The sequence below is a fragment of the Oncorhynchus clarkii genome, chromosome 4, assembly GCF_045791955.1.
Source record: "Oncorhynchus clarkii lewisi isolate Uvic-CL-2024 chromosome 4, UVic_Ocla_1.0, whole genome shotgun sequence".
Taxonomy (NCBI): Eukaryota; Metazoa; Chordata; class Actinopteri; order Salmoniformes; family Salmonidae; genus Oncorhynchus; species Oncorhynchus clarkii.
The window spans coordinates 68,750,248-68,774,724 of NC_092150.1; the positions used below are offsets into that span (position 1 = coordinate 68,750,248).

The window sequence follows — 24,477 nt, forward strand, 5'->3', positions numbered from 1 at the left end:
AGCGAAATGACCGGAGTAGCCTACTGATGAGTGAAAAACAACAGCGTGTGCAGCCTGAGGCAAGAAACAGAGCGCAAGCTTTTTCCTCTAAAGTAATCAATAGACTATAGTCTCTTCATGCAGCCCATATATTTATTGATTTATAAGGCATTCAACGGGTTGTATCATTCACAACTGACGTTGCCAAATAACTGTACATCTATCATATAGGACGTTTCAAATGATCACTTTAACTAGGCAAATTGTTAATTTCAATGACGGTTTAGGAACAGTGGGTTAACTGCCTTGTTCAGGGGCAGAACGACACATGTTTACCTTGTCAGCTCGGGGATTCGTTCTTGCAACCTTAGGTTACTAGTCCAACACTCTAACCACTATGGTAACTGCCGCAACCTCCTACTCAACATCGCTCCGGAATGGCAAAAACATCCTTTCTATTTTATTCAGCTGAGTTCAATTATATTCGTCTTACTATAAAATCATAACATACAGTCGGCCAACTCATATTCTGTTCTTCTGAAATACAAATACATGCCTAAAATAAGTAATGGACTTATTGTGACGGTGTATATTCAATTGATTTATTATACTTGTTTAAATGCATATGTTCCAAAGGCGCTCATCAGCGGCTTGTATGGGTGGAGGCCTGGAGATGCTAAACGTGTTTATGTTAATTAACAATCAGTTACTGTGAGACCAGCAGTCTTTTGCATGACAATAACCGGCAAACAAAATTTCATGAATGCCACAGCCCCTCGCAGGACTTTACGAGTTTTTTTTATTTTTATCGGCTACTGCTTTTGTCCACAGTTTCATCCCAGTTTCGTCTGCAGTATTTCACGATGTCAACCACCCATAGAGGAGCATCAATTCCACTGCTATTTGTCTTGTGTGTAGATCCATAGCCTTTCACTTGGTTAACTTCCCCCCTCATTCAGTGAGAATGGCTGAGGGGTGTTCCAGTCCCACATGTACTACAGAGATTCCCATGCTTCAGTCTCAATGGGATGGGATGGGGAAGAGGCTTTTGCACAAGAACCACCACAACATGACAGTGTGTCCCCATGCAGTGAAGAACTGAAAGCATTGCAGTTGAGATGAATATGCCAATAACACAGCTTGCTTCTGGATTACCTGTACACTGTTAATAGGATCCCAAGGATTACCAATGATCCAGGTGCCAATCCCAAAAGCATCCCCCAATATGATGCCATTATGAAATTATAATCTAATCTGTTTAGTACTATAGTAGACAGGGGTATTCCAGTTCAGGGTTAGCGAGTTTTTACAGTATTGATTCAGGTTCAGTGGAAGTAAACACATCTCCCCTATTGATTGGCTGTTTTTGTTTCTACAGTAGCCTATAAAGGCAGTGTACATTTGACATTTGGGCCTGCTCTTTTGTTATGGGGCAACAGTAATATCCAGTTCAATCTCAATGCACTAACTGCCACATGAATGTGTTTAGGCATATACCGTTGACTTCTTTTCAACTCTAAATCTCATTTATTTCCTGCTGAGACTGGAGCTGTAATTGAATTTACTCCAGCTTTAGTAGAACACTATATGAATTTTGTATTTTTATTTAACTAGGCAAAATCAGTTAAGAACACATTCTTATTTGTAATGACAGCCTACCATGGAACAGTGGGTTACCTGCCTTGTTCAGGGGTAGAACGACAGATTTTTACCTTGTCAGATCAGGGATTTGATCCAGCAACCTTTCGGCGATTTGCCCAATGCTCTAACCACTAGGCTACCTGCCATCATTAGGCTAGCTAAAGTCAGTTACTTGCTGCCCCAATGTGGTAGTTGTAGAAGGAGCAATCTAGTGCTCTTCTCGTGTCAGATTAGTTGGGGCTTGGCCAGGGCGGGGACCTTCCCTTCCACAGCTGTCCAGCAGATTGCCTGTGGGATTAAAGTTTGACAATATCTCCCTTCTGTGTTGTTGTAGTCTGGATTTAGCCCATCTTTGGACTGCATTTAATTATCTTTCTCTGCCTCTCCCTCCCCCTTTGTCGCTCTCGCTTTTTCTCCCTCTCCTCCCTCATTCTCTCTTTTCATTTCTATTTGTGTTTGTGTGGCTCTGTGGGTTAGACAACTTCAGACTGACAGCAGGTGCTGAGGACTTAGAGCTCTTACTGAGTGCCACAGGGATTCTACCCAGCCATGGCCAGGATTCCCCCCCAGCAGGCTCCTCCGAAGCCAGCCCCGAAGACAATGGAGAGGTCCTGAACCTAGCTACGCCTGAAGCCCAGGACTCCACACGGACTCTACCACACCAAAAGTACTCTGTTCCCAGTGATAACCACCGCACCCACCCGGCGGCCAACAACCGGGCCATGGATGGCATGGAGGATGGAGCTGGTGTGGGAGTGGGCAGATGGGTGCAGAGCTCAGGGTACAGGCCCACGCGGAGGGGCTCCCCCAGACCCAGCACTCATACGCACTTTGACATCAATGAGCACCTGCCCTGGATGATCGTTCTGTTGCTGCTGCTGGTGCTGGTGGTGATCGTGGTGTGCAGTGTGAAGAGGAGCTCCAGAGTTCTGAAGAAGGGTCCAGTCCAGGACCCCAGCAGCATCATTGAGAAGGCAATCCAGAAGAAGACCTGCCCCCCGACACAGACCAAGGAGAAGTGGATCTACTACTCCAACGGACAGGGTGAGTGGGCGCTTTATTTGACCTCTCAAAGGTTTATAGAAAGAAATGCAACTTTGGTGATAAGTCTTTTTCTATGTAGCCGCATACTTTATAAAGACAGAAAAACCTATATTTTTGGTACAAAGAGATATTTGCGAGACTCTCAGCCGAAAAGACCGAACATCTGTTGATCTGTTGTAGCACCAGCGGGGGAATCTAAATCCAATTCTTTCTGCGCCAGAGAACACTACACATAGCAGGACAGTAATGGCAGTTACACAAGCAAGGGCATGGTCTGCAACAAGCTGTAACTGCCACCTCACTCTCCACACACGTATCTCCTCTTTCTCTACCTCTCTCCCATCTTCTTTTGTCTCATTTTCTTTTTCTACTTCCCTCTTTACCCCCTCTCCTCACTTCCTCTTTTCATTCTCTCTCTCTCTCCCTGATGTGTCTGGTTGTGTGTAAGTAACCATGGGAGCCGGGGTGGCCGCATGGGGCTGATCAGTTAAAGTAGTGAAACCACAGTACTGCAGCAGGCAGGCAGGAGGAAGAGCGCCGGCTGCCACAGCCTGATGTCAGCCTCAGATATCCATCCGCTTGTAAGCGAGAGAGAGGGAGAGCTCCAACCCAGTGCAGTTCAGTTCAAACCAGATTTTTCCAGTTCTCTGTGGTTGGAGAGAAGCTCAACTTTATCATTGCACAGACACATGCCACCCTGGAGAGGCCTCTGCTTTCAGAGATATGTCCCACTGGGCACACCATGTCATTTCAACGTGGTGTGTTGGGTAATATTTGGTTGAGACATTAATCAATGAGATTACAACCTATATTCCCCCACTCAGAAAGACAGCCAAATGTTAGTTGAATTTCTAATGTATTATCATCTCTATGCTTTCAACCATTTAAAATTACAAACAAATTCCAATGGAAAAACAATGTCGGATTTTGGTTTAGTTGTCACCCACATGTCTATCACTGTGCTTTCAACCATTTAAAAACACAGCAAAGTTCAAATGGATATACAATGTCAGATATTTTGTTAATTTATAGAACAGATTCATCTATTATCACTGTGCTTCATAATACCAGAACCAAATGGCCTGAATTGCAGTTGAGATCACGTTAAAGTACACGGTGCAAGTGACCAATGTGGTTTGAGATTCTGCACAAATTATTAAAGCATTTGTGAAGATCTCCACAAACCTATGATGACCTATGTATGCTATCTTGAACATGCATGCTTTATATGGTTACAGAAAAATAAATGTATAGTAACAGTAACTTCAAAATGTGGCCATGGATGTGTTACTCATTTTAAGGTTGAATGTTAGTTTGTTAGATAGCCTTAAGTTTAGGCTATTTACTGTATTACAAAAGTAATATTGAATTGTGTTTGGTTGACAACGCAACCATCGAGAGCATCCTGACTGGTTGTATCACCGACTAATATGGCAACTGCACCACCCTTGACCAGAAGGCTCTACCGAGGGGTGGTGCGGACGGCCCAGCGCATCACTGGGGGTGAGCTCCCAGCCATCCAGGACGTACATGCCAGGCGATGTCTGAACAAATGCTCGAGAAATTGCCAAAGACCAGCTACCTGAGACATAGACTGTTCTCTAAGCTCCTGTCTGGCAGGCGGTACGTACAGGCGCGTCAAGTCTCAGACCAACAGACTCCTAAACAGCTTCTATCCCCTGACCATAAGACTGTAAATGCTAACAACTACGCAACATGCAACAATTTCAACCATTTTACTGAGTTACAGTTTACAGTATATAAGGAAATCAGTCAATTTAAATAAATAAATTAGGCCCTAATCTTTGGATTTCACATGACTGGGCAAGGACGCAGCCATGGGTGAGCCTGGGAGGGCATAGGCCCACCACTTGGGAGCCAGGCCCAGCCAATCAGAATGAGTTTTTCCCCACAAAAAGGTTTTATTACAGACAGAAATACTCCTCAGCTCTCCCTCAGACGATCCCGTAGGTGAAGAAGCTGGATGTGGAGGTCCTGGGCTTGCGTGGTTACACATGGTCTGATGCCGTTTGGACGTACTACCAACATTGGTGGTGGCTTATGGTAGAGAAATGAACATTACATGATCTGGAAACAGCTCTGGTGGACATTCCAGCAGTCAGCCTGCCAATTGCATGCTCCCTCAAAACTTGAGACATCTGTGGCATTGTGTTGTGTGACAAAACTGCACATTTTAGAGTGGCCTATTATTATCCCCATCACAAGGTAATGATCATGTAATGATCATGCTGTTTAATCAGCTTCTTGATATGCCACACCTGTCAGGTGGGTGGATTATCTTGGCAAAGGAGAAATTGTAACTAACAGTGATGTAAACAAATTTGTGCACAAAATGTAATAGAAATTATATTTCAGCTCATGAAACATGGGACCAACACTTTACATGTTGCGTTTATATTTTTGTTCAGTATATTTATCCTTCTACTGTTCACTATTACTCCTGTTGATATAGATATTACCATTAGTATACAATATTTCCTCAAGTATTTATATATTTCTGATACTAGTCACTTTTCAGCCCTGTTTACATGTATAGTACCAGTCAGAAGTTTGGATACACCTACTCATTCCAGGGTTTTTCTTTATTTTTACTATTTTCTACGTTGTAGAATAATAGTAAACACATCAAAACTATTCAATAACACATATGGAATCATGTAGCAATCAAATTATAAAATATATTTTATATTTGAGGTTCTTCAAAGTAGCCACTCTTTGCCTACACTGACACTCTTACATATACACACACTCACACTAACACCCTCACACTAACACCCACACACTTAAGGCCAATCCAGACACTACGTAGACGAAGGGAGCGTAGCGCAGTGTTGCAATGCCGTTTTTTGTCACAAAAGGGGCGGATCATTGTAATACGCTCCTTCATTCGACAAATTGAGACTCGACAGATCATTCCGAAGACTGAGGGGCAGTATTGAGTGAGTTTTGTAACAGAAGTACTGTCCCTGTGTCTACATCACATATTTTCCGGTATCCCTTCTGCTATAAACTCAGAAGAGATGGACGTGATGCTATTTTGCCTCAGCTACTTGCTATAAATACTTGCAAGCTTCCTTTTTTGTGCTTATATTTCAAGATATCACAGAATGTTAACACCGATACTGACATCAAAGAAACATAGAAAAAGATTTGGGACCAGTATTTTTGCAATCTGAAAAGAGTGAAGGAGACGAGGAGTGGGGCTGCTGCTGGTGTCTACTGGCTTCGTGTTTACGTGAAACATCGTCATCGAGTGGGGCTGCTGAGGGCCCATCTACAGGTGGTTCATCGACCCTTGGTTCATCATCTCCCCAACCAGGTTCATTACCTCCCCGGCCCCTCTCCCCAACGCCCTTCTCACCAACACCCAACACACCGTCCAGTCATGCCCTGCAACTCCAAAGCGGCCGAGGATCCTTTGGACACTGACATTATGCAGCGAGTTAAAGAAACGCCAGCAGGATATACAGAAACAGCAGCAGTGTCCAGCAAAGGCCGTCTACAACGTCATGGTACCATGGACAGTGTCTATTCCTCCTGATCGATGTCTCCCATTTGTCAGGGACATGACAATGTACTTTCACAGGACCATCGATCAGTACTGTGTGCCTGCTTGGTCCACTCTCGAGTGAGACAGAGCCGTCCGTCATAACCCAAAAACTGGTGTTGTGTGCCTTTTTTCTCATTCACACGTTAGGGTGTTGGGTAATTTTCTGGTGTTTACTTTGCGTTTTTTTGTTTTATTTCCCCTTTCATCACACTGTTAACCTGTGTATTACCATAGCAGGAACGTCTCCAATAAAAGGCCACTACACATGACCATGTACAACCTTGTGTTATGTTGATTAAGGAAATGTCTCGAGGGTCTAGCCTTATTGTCTACAGCCATTCTCACCCATTGAAAGGCAGGTTGATCAACACAAGGTTGATCCTAGGCCGTCATTGAAAATAAGAATTTGTACTGAACTGACTTGCCTAGTTAAATAAAGGTATGTGGTCACATGGTCATGTGTTATGCTGATTAGGTAAATTGCTCGAGGGTCTAGCCTTATTGTCTACAGATGGACATCCACTAATTGGAAGGCCACTTCACATAATACAACGTTAGGTAAATGTCTTGAGGGTCTAGCCTCCAAAGAATATATGACAAAACTAAAACCACACAAGGATGAAGTGACTGTCATTATGGTAGTCTTTATTTTGATTTGTAAAGCGTGAATAAGAAAAACAGCTCAATCCAAACAGCAAAACCAAGTGTGTAGCTCACAATATGACATATAAACAGTCATCAACCAGAGGAAGAGAACACATGTGCCACATGTGTTCCAAACCACACTCCAACATTTACTGTAGGGTGCCACGTGTGATAGCAGCATCCTGGAAAGACACTTGACCAGCTGGTGTGAGGAAGTAGTCCCTGAGGTTGTTGCGCACGTCTATAGCAACTCTGTCTTCCAACATGTTTCTTGGGTCCAGGAAGCTGGTGTCCCCCCTGTCTCCACTCTCCTGGATGCAGGTCCCCAGTGGGTGTGGTGTAGTCAACAAACGTGGAGTGGATGTACTGTGTTGATGAGTCTATGTTGTAGGCGTCTGTGGTGTAAAGGAAGTTGTGGAGAGCCACGCAGGCCTTGATCCTTCATCTTGCAGCCCTTACCTCATTACCGAAACACAAATGTCTCACCGCCCCTTCAAAATTGGTATCATTTTCACATCAAACAGTACCTTCAGAAAGTATTTCTACATTTTGTTAGGTTACGGCCTTTTTCTAAAATGGATATTATTATTTTTTTGTCTCATCAATCTACACACAATACCCCATAATGACAAAACAAAAACAGCCTTTTAAAAACGTTTGCAAATTTATAAGAAAACCCCCCAAATAGGGTATCACACCTACCTTGTCACAACGCATTAAGAAGGAAAGACGTTGCACAAATGATATTTTAACAAGCCAGACTAAGTCAGTGGTACAGATGGAACTATCCAAGTCGAAAATGGGTAGGGTGTCTGGGGGTTGTCGTGTGTCAGGGCTCTCACTGTGTGAAGTGAAGAGATTAGCACATTGTACCTGTCCGCTCACACCATGTGAGAATGTTCCAGGAATGTTAGTGTATAGTAGGGATGTGGACATTATGAAGATAGAAAGGGACAACTGAAACATGATCAGTAGTCTAACCGTGATTAATATTCAGCCTGACTACATACAATTGTCTATTCAACTTCCCTTTTGTGTTACTCACGAAAGGCATTTTGAAAGCATTAGAGAGAGCAATCTGTTAACAATTGAGTCCTCAAGGAAAGTCCTCAAGGAAAGTCCATGATAAACTGCTTTGGTATTTACATGGATTCCGGCTGCTATGCTAGGATTTTCAGCATTTAAAATGTTTTGTCCATTTCTCACACACACACTAATGGCAATCAAGAAATTAAGTGCACTGACATTTTTCACATATCTTTCTTTATTGTTGTCTCAAAATAGTAGTAGTAGTAGTAAGATTTTTTTTAACAATGTCCAGATACACAAATAATCTGCATTTTTACGGCGATGTTTGTCTACATTCAGTTCCAAAAAAGAGAATTTAATTGTATTTTAAACTTCAAACAACAAGTGAATTTACGGCATGTTTTTAAAAAAAGGATTATAGAATGTTTATCAAGTGGATGCCAAGTTTTACATTCAGACCATGTGTGTGTTTGTGTGTGTGATTACACAGCTGTTTACTCTTTCGAACAAAACAGTTTGTTAATTCGTCCAAGGTGTATAATTGGCTACCCTGAAGGCTTTAATGTCTATTTACTAGAGTAGTTAAAACACTCCTAATAAAACGTGGAATGGGAAACATAAAGAAGACGAGATCATACAAATAGCCAATTCTTTCATACGAGTCCAGAAAGTGATGTGAAGGGCGAGCAGGGTATACATAGTGCAGATGAAATGAATCCGCCGTGTGAGCCTGCTGTTTACGACGCCCAGGCGGGGGGGTGGGGGAGTACATAGGAGGCCGTGCTGCTCAGCACCAGGGTGGGCCAGGCCACAGGGACAGGCAGGAAAGCAGAGATAGGACCTGGACTGTGGCTGTGAGTCATTTGGGCCTGCTGTGGATTTTGTATTATTAAAATTTTCATGCAGACGGATTGGGTTATGATACTTTACGTTCATTTTGTTTAGTGTTTTTTTGAATGATAGTGTTCTACAAAATGAGAAAAACTGAGCAAGACTTCACAACCCTAGGGAGTCAAAGAGATTGAAACAATGAAATTGACTGAGCAGCAAGCTGGTCTTATGCGACCAATTTGTCTCTTCCATTAGGATGACTTGGGCTCCTGAGTGGCACAGCGGTCTAAGGCACTGCATCTCAGTGATAGAGGTGTCACTACAGACCCTGGTTTGATTCCAGGCTGTATCACAACCGGCTGTGATTGGGAGTCCTATCGGGTGGTGCACAATTGGCCCAGTGTCATCTGGGTTAGGGTTTGGCCGGGGTAGGCTGGCTGTCATTGTAAATAAGAATGTGTTCTTAACTGACTTGCCTATAAAAATGACACGTTTACTTTGTCACCAGCAGGAATCCCCAGAGAGAATCAGAGCAGATGGACTGGAGTGGAAAGGCTGCTATTGTGGCCTCTTTGTCATGCAGCCCTCTCAACTCAGACCTGCTGTCTCAATCGAGTTTTCAAATGAAAATTTTACAGCGCCCCCACTTCCCATTAGGGTCTGTGGTACTGTGTAAGAGATTAACCACATTCCACATTGTCTCACCACCTCTCAGAGGCTCTACTTGTAACAGATGGAGACTACGTGACAGTATGTTTGTGTTGTGTTGACTCTGAGTAACCTGTTGAAAAGCCTTGCAGTAGCTACATTTCTCTGCTCTGCAGGCAACGTTACATTGCTGTGAACAAACTGTTTTATTTTTAAATTTGTTTTATTTAACTTTTGTTTAACTAGGCAAGCCATTTAAGAACAAATTCTTATTTACAATGACAGCCTACCGGGGAACGGTGGGTTATAACTGTGACACAACTTGTCGCCTCATCTCTATGCACCATCATCAATGTGAAAACTCAATCTATGTTTTACATCTAACTAAGAGATTACATTTGGAGTCTTCATTACTTTCGAGCGTCCCGTTACTATTTACTGATTGGCAGCCATTTTCGGTCAGTAATTTGTTTATATTCAATCTGCCACCACTGCAATCATGCCAGGAGGTTAAGGAAACATACTATTGTACACATTCGCTAGCATACTGAACTATACATGTAGGTCATCTATTATATCCAACTAAAACAGAGATTGTATTTCCCCCTAGCCTAGCTCTGTCACTTTGTTTTAATTCTCTCTAAAGAAGGTGACAGTAGGCAGGCTTGATAGGAACTGTCACAAAAGGCTTCAGGTGTCGGTCTCATCGTTCATCACAAAGTCGCTTCGTGGCACGACTCTGACCTCAGGGCAGGACAACCGTAGTGTAGCCTTGGCCTCGACCAGATCACAAGCCAACCACCGCCGGTTTACAGCGAGTCAATCTCCCAGCTACCATCTCTCCAAACCGACCCTGTATTATGCACTCTGGATGTTTGGGCTTTGATAGAAGATATTGATCAGGGATCACTGTGATCGTTATCAAAATGTAATTATTAATGATGTTTCTCTGCACATTATAGTTCAGCCTGCATAATGTGGCTTCTTGTAGTCTGGGGAGTGAGGTTTGGGTCAATTCCATTTAACTTTCCATCAATTCAATTAATGAATTGGAGTGAATGTTACATTCAGTAAGTCAATTGGAAATCCCCCCATGTTTTAAAGAAGGTTTTGTTTCAATTTTAATTTATTCAAGTTTATTTATGACGCACAGTTGAATATGGTTATACCTGCAGGGATGGCACAGTTTCACAGACACACAGACATGGGGTTTTTCTGCACCTGTTTGTGAACATGTTCTGTATTGACTGAGTGAAGTTTTAACACCTGGGGATGTTTGTGTCTGCCTGGCAGTCTGAATATATATTAGTTAGGCTATTCACGTCTGGGACATTTCCTGTTATGACAAATGCTCCCCCCCAACATATTTCTGCCACTTGGCTTGTATTTGCAAGTCAACATGTTCTGCTGCATCCCTCAGAAGTGTGACTGGAGCCAGCCAGGCAGGGTGTGGTGTAGGATATCCTTCAGATAAGGTCCTACAGCTTCAGAAAGGCTATGGTTGGGTGAGGAGGAGAACCCCATGTCCTCTTTTTCCACTTGTGTCGTTTCACAATCAACAAATTGAGGCCGCTTAGTACTATTTATACATTAAAACCAACGAGTATGCATTTTCTCAAACCTATCATAACACATTCATCAGTAGACCATGACGTAAGGAATAAAATGAGGTATTTCTAGCATGAAAGACCAAAGGGGACCGCAAGATGGATTTATGCATTGTTTGTTATCCAGATGCCATTAACAGCAGGGAGTTATAGCATGCCATGCTATTGTGCGGACCTTAAGCAAGTAAGCATATGTCAAGGCATGAGATGATCCAATGTCTTACAGTATGCACATTTTCCATTTACAGTTTCACAACAATATTGCCCTATCAAAACCCACAGTTATCTATGAGTAGGTCCAGTAGTTTTCCAGACCATCAGGAAAAAAAACAGGCCCTATTCCCTAATTATAAGCTACAGGGCACTGGGTTTATTTCCCAGTCAGTTAACATGGTCAGGAAAAACTCTTGGCCCTATCTCTGAGCTTAGGCAGTGTCTTATACCTGGGTAGTGGCCCTGGCTGAAAAGGACAACCAACCTGCTGAGTCTGCAGCTGAGCCTAACCATGTTCCGTACTGGCACTAAGGACCTTTGTTTCAGCACCAGCTACTCTCACACATGCCTTTTGTGATTATCAGAGAGAGATTATGAAAGAGCATTCTCAACATAATTTCAATGGAGTGTCTATCTTAGATCAGCAGTGTTGTACTACTACCACTACTACTTCTAATACGACTACTACTTCTAATACTACTACTACTTCTAATACTACTACTACTTCTAATACGACTACTACTTCTAATACTACTACTACTTCTAATACTACCACTACTTCTAATACTACTACTACTTCTAATACTACCACTACTTCTAATACTACTACTACTTCTAATACTACTACTACTTCTAATACTACCACTACTTCTAATACTACTACTACTTTTAATACTACCACTACTTCTACTACTACTACTATTTCAACTACTACTACTACTACTACTTCTAATACTACTACTGATACTACTACTTCGAATACTACTACTACTTCTAATACTACTACTACTTCAACTACTACTACTACTTCAACTACATAGGCAGTGTTACTTTAAAACACAAAACGCCGGACAGGAGGACAGGCAGGCAGTTCTTCAAGGGTCTTTGAACCCATCAGGAGGTTGTCTTCATATACTGAAAGTAACACTTCCTCCATCTGGTTGAGACCAGTTCAGCTTTATGAGTCACGCTGAGTCTGTCTGGACAGGGTGTGCAGAGGGAACAGATGGGCTGCCAGTTCTGGGGTGCGGAGAGGTGGAGGGTAGTGGAGAACTTCAGATGCATCTGCTGAGGTAAAGCTTGGTGAGAGATCACTTTCAGAGAGTTTATTCCTGGATCCACTGGTTTATGACGGTGCATCGCTCATAAGCAGCAACCAGACGTGCAGGTCTGCTAAAACTGTTCTGATTACCCCCTAACTGAGACCTAAGGCTTAGGTTGACTGAGAGGTCATAACCCTTATGTAACACACACATACAAACTCACTCTCTACATCTCTACAACACAAATCTTAGATTCACTGTGTTCACTTAATAGCGTTTTAAAAGAAAGGAACAATGGCTCAGTGTGGTTCAAGAGGACCCATTTTTTGTTGTTGTACTAGTCATAGTGTTGATTATTGCTTTTAACTGACACAACCTTACAATTAAGGAGAAATCAAGTAATATAATTGTATGCTCTTTTAATTTGATTTCTAAGTACTTAATGGGCATAATTACTATAAATGAAGGAAGTGCTGAAAAGTCTGAAGGGGTAAATTATCATATCATGTCTCATGATCAACCGAGTCCATGTGAATTAGGGATTGACTTATTAGTCAAGAGTGACATCCATTGTTAATCAATGGCTCCAGTCTATTTCAGACATGGCAGAAAATGTACCTGTTCTCTCCTCCCTTTACCTAGGTGTGGACATCCTGAAGTTGGTGGCAGCTCAGATTGGCAGCCACTGGATTGACATGTACCAATCCCTGGCCAATGCCACGGAGCGTGAAGTGGCAGCATTCTCCAACGGCTACCAGTCGGACCACGAGCGTGCATACGCTGCCCTGCAGCACTGGACCATCCGCGATGGGGACGCCAATTTGGCTAAGCTCATCAACGCCCTGCACCGCCACCGCCGTATAGACGTGGTGGAGAAGATACGGGGCATCATGGAAGACAATCCTCAGGTAAGCCCTACTGGCAAAGAGAATCTGTTCTGTCCTCCAGTGAACTCTCCCATCTTGAATCACAGGTGGGCTATTTGGGCTTAATGGCACTCCTCACTAATGAGCCTTCAGGTCCTCATTTATCTCACCAAATCTCTAGAGTACAAAGTCACTCACAAAGTCACTCAATGTGAACGCAAACATAGAAATCACATATGGAATGACAACGTTAATATAACAAGTCACAAGTGGTGACCAGCCCTCCTGCCTTAAGGGTAGCGCCCCCATGACTGTCCTGGCGTGGCCTAGCAATACTGTACAGTACAGAGGTCAACATAGAGAGACTGGCCAGTTGCGAAAGTGGATCATTCATCACGCTCCACTTTTCTCCTAACTTCCTCCCATCTCTCAGATACATATCATATTATCCCCATGTCCAGTGACCTTCTCTGCTCAAAGTTAGATTCTTACAGTTAAGGGCTTGTTATGGTCGTCTTATGAGAGATATTGAGACCCGGAGATATGTCTAACAGGCTGCCTATTGTAATTCTGCTTGTCGTCACTACTTAATAATCCTTGGATGATGGTAATATCTAGGGTGTTTTGTCTCAATCGATGGTGGAGGAGATTGCAGGTAATAAATCATTTGGTGAGGGAGGGAACAGGGAAGCAGAAGCACAATATGAGTAGGGAACATAGTGTGCTGGAGGCTGCTCTCTCCCCTTTCTCCCTCCCTCCCTTGTTTTTCCTCAGTACACTCTTGGCCATTTCTACAGATTTTCTCCTCATTCCATTGAATCAGCACTGGGTCATGTGTTATAAATAACTTAAGGGTAAACCACCAGGAAATGGTAATTCATGAGGGATACTCTGTAAGGAGGGATGACCATTCATCATGCAGTGGGCCTCTTATTGGTACCAGACAGAAATGCTGCAGACAGACAGCATTGTAGGTGTACACATATGGTATTCTTCCTTAGAGGTATAATATACAACCATGTGGTTCCACTGACGTAAGACTTCCCCATCCGTGTGATTCATAAATGAGGTGTCTGTGTGTGGCGATTCCACCAGAGTGGGCTGGCTGCCTTATGTATGGGAGGGATGGAGCGAAGGAGGGAGGAAATGAGAGAGGGAGGGGATGCTGTTTCCTGCTGCCACCCCAGTTTTGTTAATTCATTAAGACACAGCTTGGAGCTATCCTCCATGACTGGGTTGTTTTTAAACAAACCGCAGGTGGTGAGCCCCAAACATTGCTAATCTGCCTCCCCAGCTGATATTCTCTCATTCCAATAGTGTGATTTCATCATAGCTGTAAGTCAAGGAGCCTGAAGCAGAAAGGACAGAGGCTGATCCAAGTTGTTTGCGCATGTGTGTGTCAGCATGTACTGTATGTGTCAGCGTGTGTTGGTATGCGTGTGGAGCATGTCCTCCTGTTTAATCTTGCAGATGACCATAGCTGCAGTGTGAGCTGAGCTGTGTCTCTCCTCCTGCCCTCGGTCTCAGCTGGTTAGGGCTGACTGATGGAGTCACTGCACTGTCAGTGTTAAATGAGGCCTAGCCATAGACCACTGATACTGAAGGGCCTTGGCACACAGTAGTAGTTTACCCTAGGACACAGAGACAGACCCTTTTACTGATAATGTCACCGCAAAAACAGTTTTGCCGCAGCATATGGTCAAAATAACGTGTTTTTACTTCTCACTGTCTGTTTCTTTGCAGCTGCAAAAGTCTAGGCCCACGTGTTATGATGCTTCAGTCAGCAAGGAACCTGACCTACATGACGTTATGTCAGACAAAACACCCTCCCCCATAAAGTGAAATGAGTGTAGTTGGAGCACCAATCTGCTCAGCATGTTTTGTTGCTGTAGGATATGTGTTTTCTATGTAAGGTATTTCTGGGGCACCCTCCCTCTCTCCTCTGTGCCCCAGACAGACACGTTTTAGCCTGCTCAAAAAAACCACACAGTCATCTGAATGATGCATTTAGAGGAAGAGATTAAACATCACAACACATTGACTCTCTGTGGCACGCAAGACCTCAGGTCAACTCCTCGTAAACAAACTGCTTTAACAGAATGACGATTCTCTCTTAGTGCTTCAGTGGTTGTTGTGTTTATCCTCGCTTGGTAAAAAGTCTTGTCCCAAAGGTCCTAGCCAGCTGTCTCTGTCTGTTTTCTTCTTCTTTCCCTCTGGTCCTCTACTCCCAGTAGGAGCTTTTCCATCCACACCAAGGCAACTTCTCATAATAAGAGTTCTAGCCTCCCCTTCAGGCAGGCACAATGCTACACACAATCCAATTTCAGACATTATTAAGTGTTTACTACTCCCATTAAAGGTCCATTCATTCGTTCAGAGGCCCAGGTGCATTCTCCGGTCTGCACAGGAAGATGGTGCCTATTTCTAGCTCCTAGTCAACTTTGCAGTATTTAAACAAATATTATTTCTTAAATTATTTGCTCAGAACATTTCTTGCATTATTACCTTTTGGATATTAGATTGGAGATCACTCAACCAGCAATTCGACCAGAAATTATATTTCCCTGAATTTAATCCTTTGTTTGAACTCCCCAAGACAGTTCCCTTCTTCCCAGGGGCAGCTCCAAGACTCCGCTGTTGGAGAACAGGAATAAGGAGTGGGCTCCTATTCAGACTCAGGAGGCATGCATTCCATCCACCACTTCCGTGTATGTTACTCGCTAACGTTAAGTCCCCGGACAATAAAGTAGACGAGCCCAGGACAAGGATCTCCTTACAGCGAGACATTAGGGGCTGAAATGTACTCTATTTTATGGAATCATGTCTCTTTACGGATATACTGTACCCTACCATTCAGCCAACAGGGTTCTCTGTCCATTGCACGAACAGGAAGAAATAACTCTCCAGGAAAAAGAAAGGTGTATGTTTCATGACTAACTACTTGTGGTGTGATTGTGGTAATGTACAGGAACTCAAGTCCTTTTGTTCTCCCAATCTGAAATACCTCATCATCAAATGCCGACCGCATTACCTCCCAAGAGAGTTTTCTGGCTCTCAAGGAACTACACTCAACTTTATGCAAACTAGACACCGAATATCCTGAGGCTGCAATTATTGTAGCTGGGGACTTTAATAAAGGAAATCTGAGGAAAACGCTACCGAACTTCTATCAACACATATTCTGTGCTTCTCGCTCATCGAGCATTCTTGACCATTGTTACTCCTCCTCCCGGGACAGCTACAAGGCTCTCCCCCACCCTCCCTTTGGCAAATCAGATCATGCCTCAATTTTGCTCCTCCCCTCCTATAAGCAGAAACTTCAACAGGAAGCACTCATGGTAAGGACTGTTCAACATTGGTCTGACCAATCAGAATCGATGTTTCAAGTTTATTTTGATCACGCAGACTGGGAAATGTCCCGGGTTGCCTTAGAGAACAGTATCAACGTATAAACTTAGTTGGGGACTGAGTTCACCAGGAAGTGCATAGAGGATGTTATCCAAACAAAAAAACGTGGATGGATGGCAGCATTCGCTCAAAACTGAAAGCACAAACCACCGCATTTAACCTCTGCAAGGTGACTGAGAACATGGACGTGTACAAACAGACCAGCTATGCCCTCCGTAAGGCAATCAAAGAGACAAAACAACCATGTAGGGACAAAGTGGAGACACAGTTTAACGGCTCAGACACAAGACGTATGTGGCAGGGACTCCAGACATGGATTATAAAGGGAAAGCCAGCCTTGTCGCAGACACCAACACCTCGCTCCCGGACAAGCTAAACACCTACTTTGCCCATTAACCCTCATAATGCTGCCGGCCCAGATGGCATCCCTAGCCGCATCCTTAGAGCAGGTGCAGACTAGCTGGCTGGAGTTTTTACGGACATATTCAATCTCTCCCTATCCCAGTCTGTTGTCCCCACTTGCTTCAAGATATCCACCATTGTTCCTGTACCCAAGAAAGTGAAGGTAACTAAATTAAATGACTATCGTCCCTTGGCACTCACTTCGGTCATCATGACGTGCTTTAAGAGGCTAGTTAAGAATCATATCACCTCCACCTTACCTGACACCCTAGACCCACTACAATTTGCATAACGCCCCAACAGATCCACAGATGACGCAATCCCCATTTCATTACACACTGCTCTATCCCATCTGGACAAGAGGAATACCTTTGTAAGAATGCTGTTAATTAATGTGTTTCTATCAAATTGCCTTGTTTCACATAAAAAGGCTGTGCGTGGTGACATAGTGCACATAAAAATAACTGTTGCCGTTAAATTACCATGTACCGTTTAAAAAATACAACTTAAATGAGTTTCCATCGCTTTTTCAACTGGTTTTGTCAGTCAAAATGTTGCGCTGTATAGCGCATGTGCCCACTCTGGTCTTGGCACATGCTTTCTAGCCAACAGCTGGCAGATACAGTGCACGTATAGCCTACATGATGAGATTATTATGGACAAAAGAGTGAGATGATCTTTATTTGTCAAACTGCTGGCAAGCATCTATCTTCATGTCACCAGAATAAGACCCTGGATATTTATTGGAAAGGAGCATCAAGCTCATCACCGTGTACTTTCAGGTAGGCCCTTCATCACATCTGTTGGGGAAGATGTTTAGTATCAGCTGTAACATCAGTGGTTGCAGCATCACAAGAATACTGTCTATGAGGGAGAAGCAGAGAAAAGAGCTGCCTATTAAACAATACCCCCAGTGTCCTACATAACAGTAGTGATGCTGAAATTTCTCAGTGTTAACATATGAGGATTCACTTTAGTGGTAAAGGCTCTCTTGACCCACAATGTCTTATGATATAGCAGTTTTTCCATAGCCTGCTGTATTTTGCTCCTGAACAGGGTTTATGACTAAACATGCAACACATCTCTCCTAAGCGCCAAAATTTGTACGCTACTCTGCAGTTTCAGTAAAATATCTGTGTTATTTGTGATCTAATTAAAATGTGGATGTTCTCTGTGTCTCTGATGCCTCAGCAGTTCCTCCCTACACAGGGCCAGACCCCCTAGCGTGTCTATTGTGTGTTTGAGTGTGTGCGTGATTGTGTGTGTGTGCTTGCGGGCCTGTGTGTGCCTGCTGCCTGGTGTGAGTATGTGTATGTGTATGTGTGTGTGTGATGCGTGACAATGTCCCTACCCTGGGGTCTGCTGTGTGTGTGTTGATAGGCTATGTCAGTGACTCAGCCAGATCACTGTCTCTCCTCTAATGACTCAGTCACTGGCTACTGACAACTCAGAGAAGCATCTGGAACGGTGACACCATTTCCCCCTGTTTTCTCCTAATTCTCCACGATGAGTCGATCTGAGTTCAAGTATTTTCAGTCTCCAGGGGTTTCTCTGGAGGGTTAGTTGGTAGGTTTTGTAACAGCTGTTTGTAACATAATTTGGCCAGGGTGGCGTAGTGCTCCAGTCTTCGTGGACGTGTCATTGCCTGCCTATCTGGCCTAGTGCACAGAGGAACTTGTTATCAAATAGGGGAGATAGCAGGGGCTGCATATGGGTCATATACGCACGCAGAAGTAAGTGAGGTCTGTCTGATGCCACATCAAGCTGTTTTATATGGGATTTTATGTTCGCATCAGAAGTTTTCCGTTGCACTCCCGTCACCTGCATGAAATTCAATTGTGTTTCTGTGAAGCCATATTGAACTGTGTTCTATTGGATTTTCAGCACCCTGAAAGTTTTCCATTGCATTTCCATCGCCTGTATGAAATGCCCTTTACCATTTCCTTCCTGTCTCACTCACAGCAGGGCCTTTTTCTCTACAGTACCGAAGTCAAAATGTAAGTCTCTCAAGAGCTCATCTGGTCCGGTCACCACCAGTTCACTACATTACCATACCGAAGAAGACTGTTATTTATGTCTTCCCTGAGCCCCAGGGCAAGCACAGTGGTGTACTATACCTGGTAGTGTGTGACTGGGCCCATGTGGTCTTTGGGCAGTACATTCCTGCTCTGTCCAAGTCCACAGAATCCCTTTCATGTCTGGCCGGTTGTGTACGCTCCCTGAGGCAAGGAGAGAGAGTCACGGATGGGAGTGGGTGGTCTGGGGCTGTGGGTTGGCCCGCTGTGTCACCTGACGTGGGCTGCATTAGGCTGGGGCTGGGCACACAGGAGCTCCCTGTCCTCTCCCTGCACCGCGTAAAATGGCCTGTTTCCAAACTTGTGCAGGTGTATCCAAAAGTCTAATAATAACCACTTGTACCATAGTAGGCATAAGTCGTGATGTGTAAAGGATTCAAAAGTAAGCAATTGCTAAAGTCACTGACTGTCTGTGACATGACAAACCTGAGCACTCAGCTCTTGAAATGCTAATAGTTCATGACAATGGTGAGGTGCAAGTGTCAGGATATCTTCCAACTATCTAGGAATCTCTTTAGTGTTGGCACTTCTCAGCATGGCACCGGCTGGACACAATTGCAGTCAGGATCAAAGTCGCCATTGAGTGGTGTTCCCACTATCAAACAGTCGCAAATTGCTTTTGAGTCATCACAGATACCATACTTTAAATCCTCAGCGTGGCAAGCAAGACACAAGTGCCTTCAGAGGTGTACGGATAACTAGGAGTACGAAACTGGGGTATTTTGTGCAGTGGTCTGTCCGGACAACAGCGTGACTCAGAACACTGCTTTCTCAGCCATTGGTTTCCAACACTGACACTGACCATCTCCTCCCCTCTCCCTCTCAATTCAAGTCAAGGGGCTTTATTGGCATGGGAAACATATGTTAATATTGCCAAAGCAAGTGAAGTAGATAATATACCTTTCTCTCTCTCCATATCCCTCTCTTTCTCTCCTCCCCTCTTCCTCTCTGCAGTTTAATCTGAACCAGCTGATGACTGTGAATGTAACCCCGAGCCACAGTCCTGTCCACAAGTCTTTGGAGTCTCCTGGGGTGGTGGTGGAGCAGTCTCCTGTGGACCGGACCAAGGGCTTCTTCCCCGACGAATCAGAGCCTCTGCTCCGCTGTGACTCCACCTCCAGCAAAGACTCCGCCCTCAGCAGGAACGGCTCATTCATCACCAAAGGTAACCACATATTATGACACAGTTCTGTTTCAGTAATTATGCTAAACACCTGGCTCCTACAGAGGTGACATATTTGTATTTACTGCCCCCTTCTGGTTATAAAGTGCACCTGATTTCATACTCCATTATAGCAAGTCATCAACTATGAAATCTTTGAGAAATATGTCTTAGTTCTCATAAGGATGACTGGGCTTTTATTCCCAGCAGCAGAACGTGACTGCTAATTTAGTCATTCATGATTTCCTATTTTATGGACAACAACAAGCTGTAGCTAACATCCACAGTATGTTGCAGTCTATCCTCCTCCTCATTCTGACATTTTCTTCCTCTCCTCTGTGACTTCCAGAGAAGAAAGACACGGTGCTACGTCAGGTCCGGCTGGACCCGTGTGACCTGCAGCCCATCTTCGACGACATGCTGCACATCCTAAACCTTGACGAGCTGCACGTCATCGATGCGATCCCCATGGCAGAGGACAAACTGGACCGCCTCTTCGAGATTGCCGGGGTCAAGAGCCAGGAGGCCAGCCAGACCCTGCTGGACTCGGTCTACAGCCACCTGCCTGATCTCCTATAGGCCCACTGCTGTGATGCTACAGACCTATACTGTGGTCAGGGGACGCCCCACTTCCTTCTGCCGCAAACCCCTCCTTTTCGGTGTGGCTACTTGGGTGTGCCCCCCCCCCCAAAAAAATACTCTGAGGTAAGCTAGTGAGATGCTGCTTGATTCTGGATAGTCGTCTACACGCCTTCATGACCGCCAATCGGCTATCCTCCATTCCTAGCAGCCTGACTTAATCCCCTACTAATACCAGGGTCAGGGAGCCTCCTTTTTTTCACCTTTATTTAACCAGGTAGGCTAGTTGAGAACAAGTTCTCATTTACAACTGCGACCTGGCAGTGAGCCTGCCTGCCTGGAGGAAGGGCAGGACAGAGTGGCCAGCCTGGAGTTCTGGGCAGACATAGCACCACCATCACCACTATGCTTATTAAACCATAGCTATTGCCCTTGTGTCAATGTAGCATTAAACAAGTGTTCTCTTTAAATTTTTGAGATTATAAACCCATATTCATGCAAGCAAACTTCAACAACACACTCTCATGCACAATGTCTATAAATGTCAAACATCCCACATGAAGAAATACTATAGTCTACACTATGGTAGGACTACTACAGTATTCACTGTAGTGTTTTTGCTAAATTTACTGTAGTATTTACTACAGTATACTGTAGTATTTACAGTTTACTATAGTATAAATACTGTAGTAAAAACAAGCAGTAGTGTATACTATATTAATTACGGTAATGTTTTTGCAGACTGTAGTATACTGTAGTATTTACTGTAGTGTTTTTGTTTTATTATCTTTGACATAGAAGTGGGGGGCATTCTCCTTGAAGAAACCTACTGGAGAAATACTCCGAGTAAATTTTCCATAACCTGTAGGTAGTACTGGGTTCTGACACGGAGAGTTCAGAGCTTCTACTCTTTTCTATAACCATAGGGAACACAATATATGGTCTGTACTTGGCATGTAGGTTTCAAACTTACGGGTGGCCCAAATTGGGACTTGGGGGAGGGGAATGGGCAAATGTACAAATTATATACTGTAGTATTTACTATAGTTTAAAAATATATGTTTTTGTGGACTGTAGTATTTTTGCAGACTTTGTTGTACTATTTACTAGTGTTTTTTTGTGGATAATACTGTAGTATTTACTATAGTATTCTACAGTACTACAAAATTCTATACTAAGTCCTACACATGATCGAGGGATACTACAGTGTATACAATTTTATAGTATACTACAGTTTCCTACATACTTCTATATACTGTAGTATTATAGAATAAACTGTAGTATTTTTTTTATGAGGGACACTACGACACACACTCATGATGCACAATGTCTTACACTAATAGTATGTAATATGATTGATGCACTAATTCTTGTTCTTTGAGTAACATAACCATTTCATCTGTATGCATTCTGCCATATGTGCTTCAATGTCTCTTTGAAATGCTGTTTACTTACATGTCACACTTATTTTTTGTCAACATTTAGTTTGAGTATTATCATTTGTAGTTTTTTAGCAACTATGTTTGTCTTGATTTCAATGGGATTCTGATATGTCCCAGCTTGGTGTAATGAGACCATCTTACTGGATGTAAGATATGCATAGTTGCTCCATATTCTACTTGAATCTGACAGTCATCTTCTGGATTGTGGTACTTGATTAAAAAATAACAATGTACAACTATAGTTCCTTTTAAATTCAACATCTTTAAAAAAAAAAGCACCACCAAAAAACATGCTGTGAGGTGCCAGTATTCAACTCGCAGATGTTAGGAAAGGATCACAGGCCGACTTTTTGCCAAGCCAATCGTATCAAGCTATTCTGGTGCTAGACTTGAAATTCTCTAGTTGGGCATAATACCAGGATGATATGGGCGTCTTTCAGGACAATCGCTACTAAAGTATTCTGGACTTTGCAGGGGGTAAAATAGATGCAGCTGCTCTGGACTTTGTTGGACAGAATTGAAGTGTTGTTCGAGCTGTCCACATCGCTGTTGGGTCTAATGTAGGTGTGAAGGTAAGCATGTAGAACGAGTCTGAAACATTGAAGTTGAGGTATACTGTACATGTACTCTGGTGGCTGTTTTTAAACATAACGCGTGTAACCAGTACGTTTACTATTATGTAAAATCTTAAATCAACCAATTAAAGTTCAAACGTTCGTCATAATGTGGAGTGTGTGTCATACTTACTGTATCTCTCTTTCAACAATAATTTGTTACAGTAAACATGTTTCCATGTAACCTTTTTATGGTAGTTATAACGACACAAGGCGATTCAGATGCAGATGGTTTGAGTTGATCTTTAGTACAAGGGGTAGGCAAAAGACAGGTCGGGGACAGGCAAGAGTTCATAACGAAGTCAGAGTCCATAACGGTACAGGGCGTCAGGCAGGCTCGAGGTCAGGGGCAGGCAGAGTGGTCAGGCAGGCAGGCTCGAGGGCAGGGGCAGGCAGAGTGGTCAGGCAGGCAGGCTCGAGGGCAGGGGCAGGCAGAGTGGTCAGGCAGGCAGGCTCGAGGGCAGGGGCAGGCAGAGTGGTCAGGCAGGCAGGCTCGAGGGCAGGGGCAGGCAGAGTGGTTAGGCAGGCAGGCTCGAGGGCAGGGGCAGGCAGAGTGGTCAGGCAGGCAGGCTCGAGGGCAGGGGCAGGCAGAGTGGTCAGGCAGGCGGGCTCAGTTAGGACAGGCAAGTGTCAGAACCAGGAGGACGAGGAAAAAGCGAGACTGGGGAAAAACCAGGACCTAAGAGAAAACCGCTGGTTGACTTGGCAACAAGACGAACTGGCACAGACAGACAGAAAACACAGGTATAAATACACTGGGGATAATGGGGAAGATGGGCGACACCTGGAGGGGGGTGGAGACAAGCACAAGAACAGGTGTGACACGAGTAAAGTACATGTCAGATAAAAATGTAATGACAAGCCTGATGAAAACAGTAAATTTGTTGGTAAACTTTCCAAATGTCGACAAAACAAATTATGCTATACAAGATGGGATATTTTTGTGTCAGTAAAATGTATTATTTGAGAAATTGTGGTGTAAATGCTTTTGTGTGCAAATATTGATCAAATATCCATTATATCGAAGCAAACTTGGAGTCACACATTGATACAGTATGTTGTGAGGTCCTCCCACTAAGTCTTGGAAAGGATGCAGTTTATTAGGCTACAGATTAAATATGTTATGATGAACTTTACAGTGTGGTGAAAGTGCAAGGTGATGAGCTTGATGCTCCTTTCCAATAAATATCTGTCATGCCCTGACCTTAGTATTCTTTGTTTTCTTTATTATTTTGGTTAGGTCAGGGTGTGACATGGGTAATACAGTACAGTGCCTTGCGAAAGTATTCGGCCCCCTTGAACTTTGCGACCTTTTGCCACATTTCAGGCTTCAAACATATAGATATAAAACTGTATTTTTTTGTGAAGAATCAACAACAAGTGGGACACAATCATGAAGTGGAACGACATTTATTGGATATTTCAAACTTTTTTAACAAATCAAAAACTGAAAAATTGGGCGTGCAAAATTATTCAGCCCCTTTACTTTCAGTGCAGCAAACTTTCTCCAGAAGTTCAGTGAGGATCTCTGAATGATCCAATGTTGACCTAAATGACTAATGATGATAAATACAATCCACCTGTGTGTAATCAAGTCTCCGTATAAATGCACCTGCACTGTGATAGTCTCAGAGGTCCGTTAAAAGCGCAGAGAGCATCATGAAGAGGAACACACCAG

At 43.5% G+C, this 24,477-nt stretch overlaps 1 protein-coding gene across 1 annotated transcript in view; it reads left to right on the forward strand.

The window, feature by feature from the left end:
• LOC139407173 (tumor necrosis factor receptor superfamily member 21-like) overlaps window positions 1-22,909 on the forward strand; it is a 32,334-nt gene extending 9,425 nt beyond the window's left edge. The window contains exons 3-6 of the mRNA XM_071150704.1: window positions 2,098-2,664; window positions 12,894-13,159; window positions 19,957-20,167; window positions 20,514-22,909. Of these exons, the coding sequence (XP_071006805.1) occupies window positions 2,098-2,664; window positions 12,894-13,159; window positions 19,957-20,167; window positions 20,514-20,743 (1,274 nt within the window). The 3' untranslated portion in view covers window positions 20,744-22,909. The remainder of the gene's footprint in view (window positions 1-2,097; window positions 2,665-12,893; window positions 13,160-19,956; window positions 20,168-20,513) is intronic.
• Window positions 22,910-24,477: the final 1,568 nt, after the last annotated feature.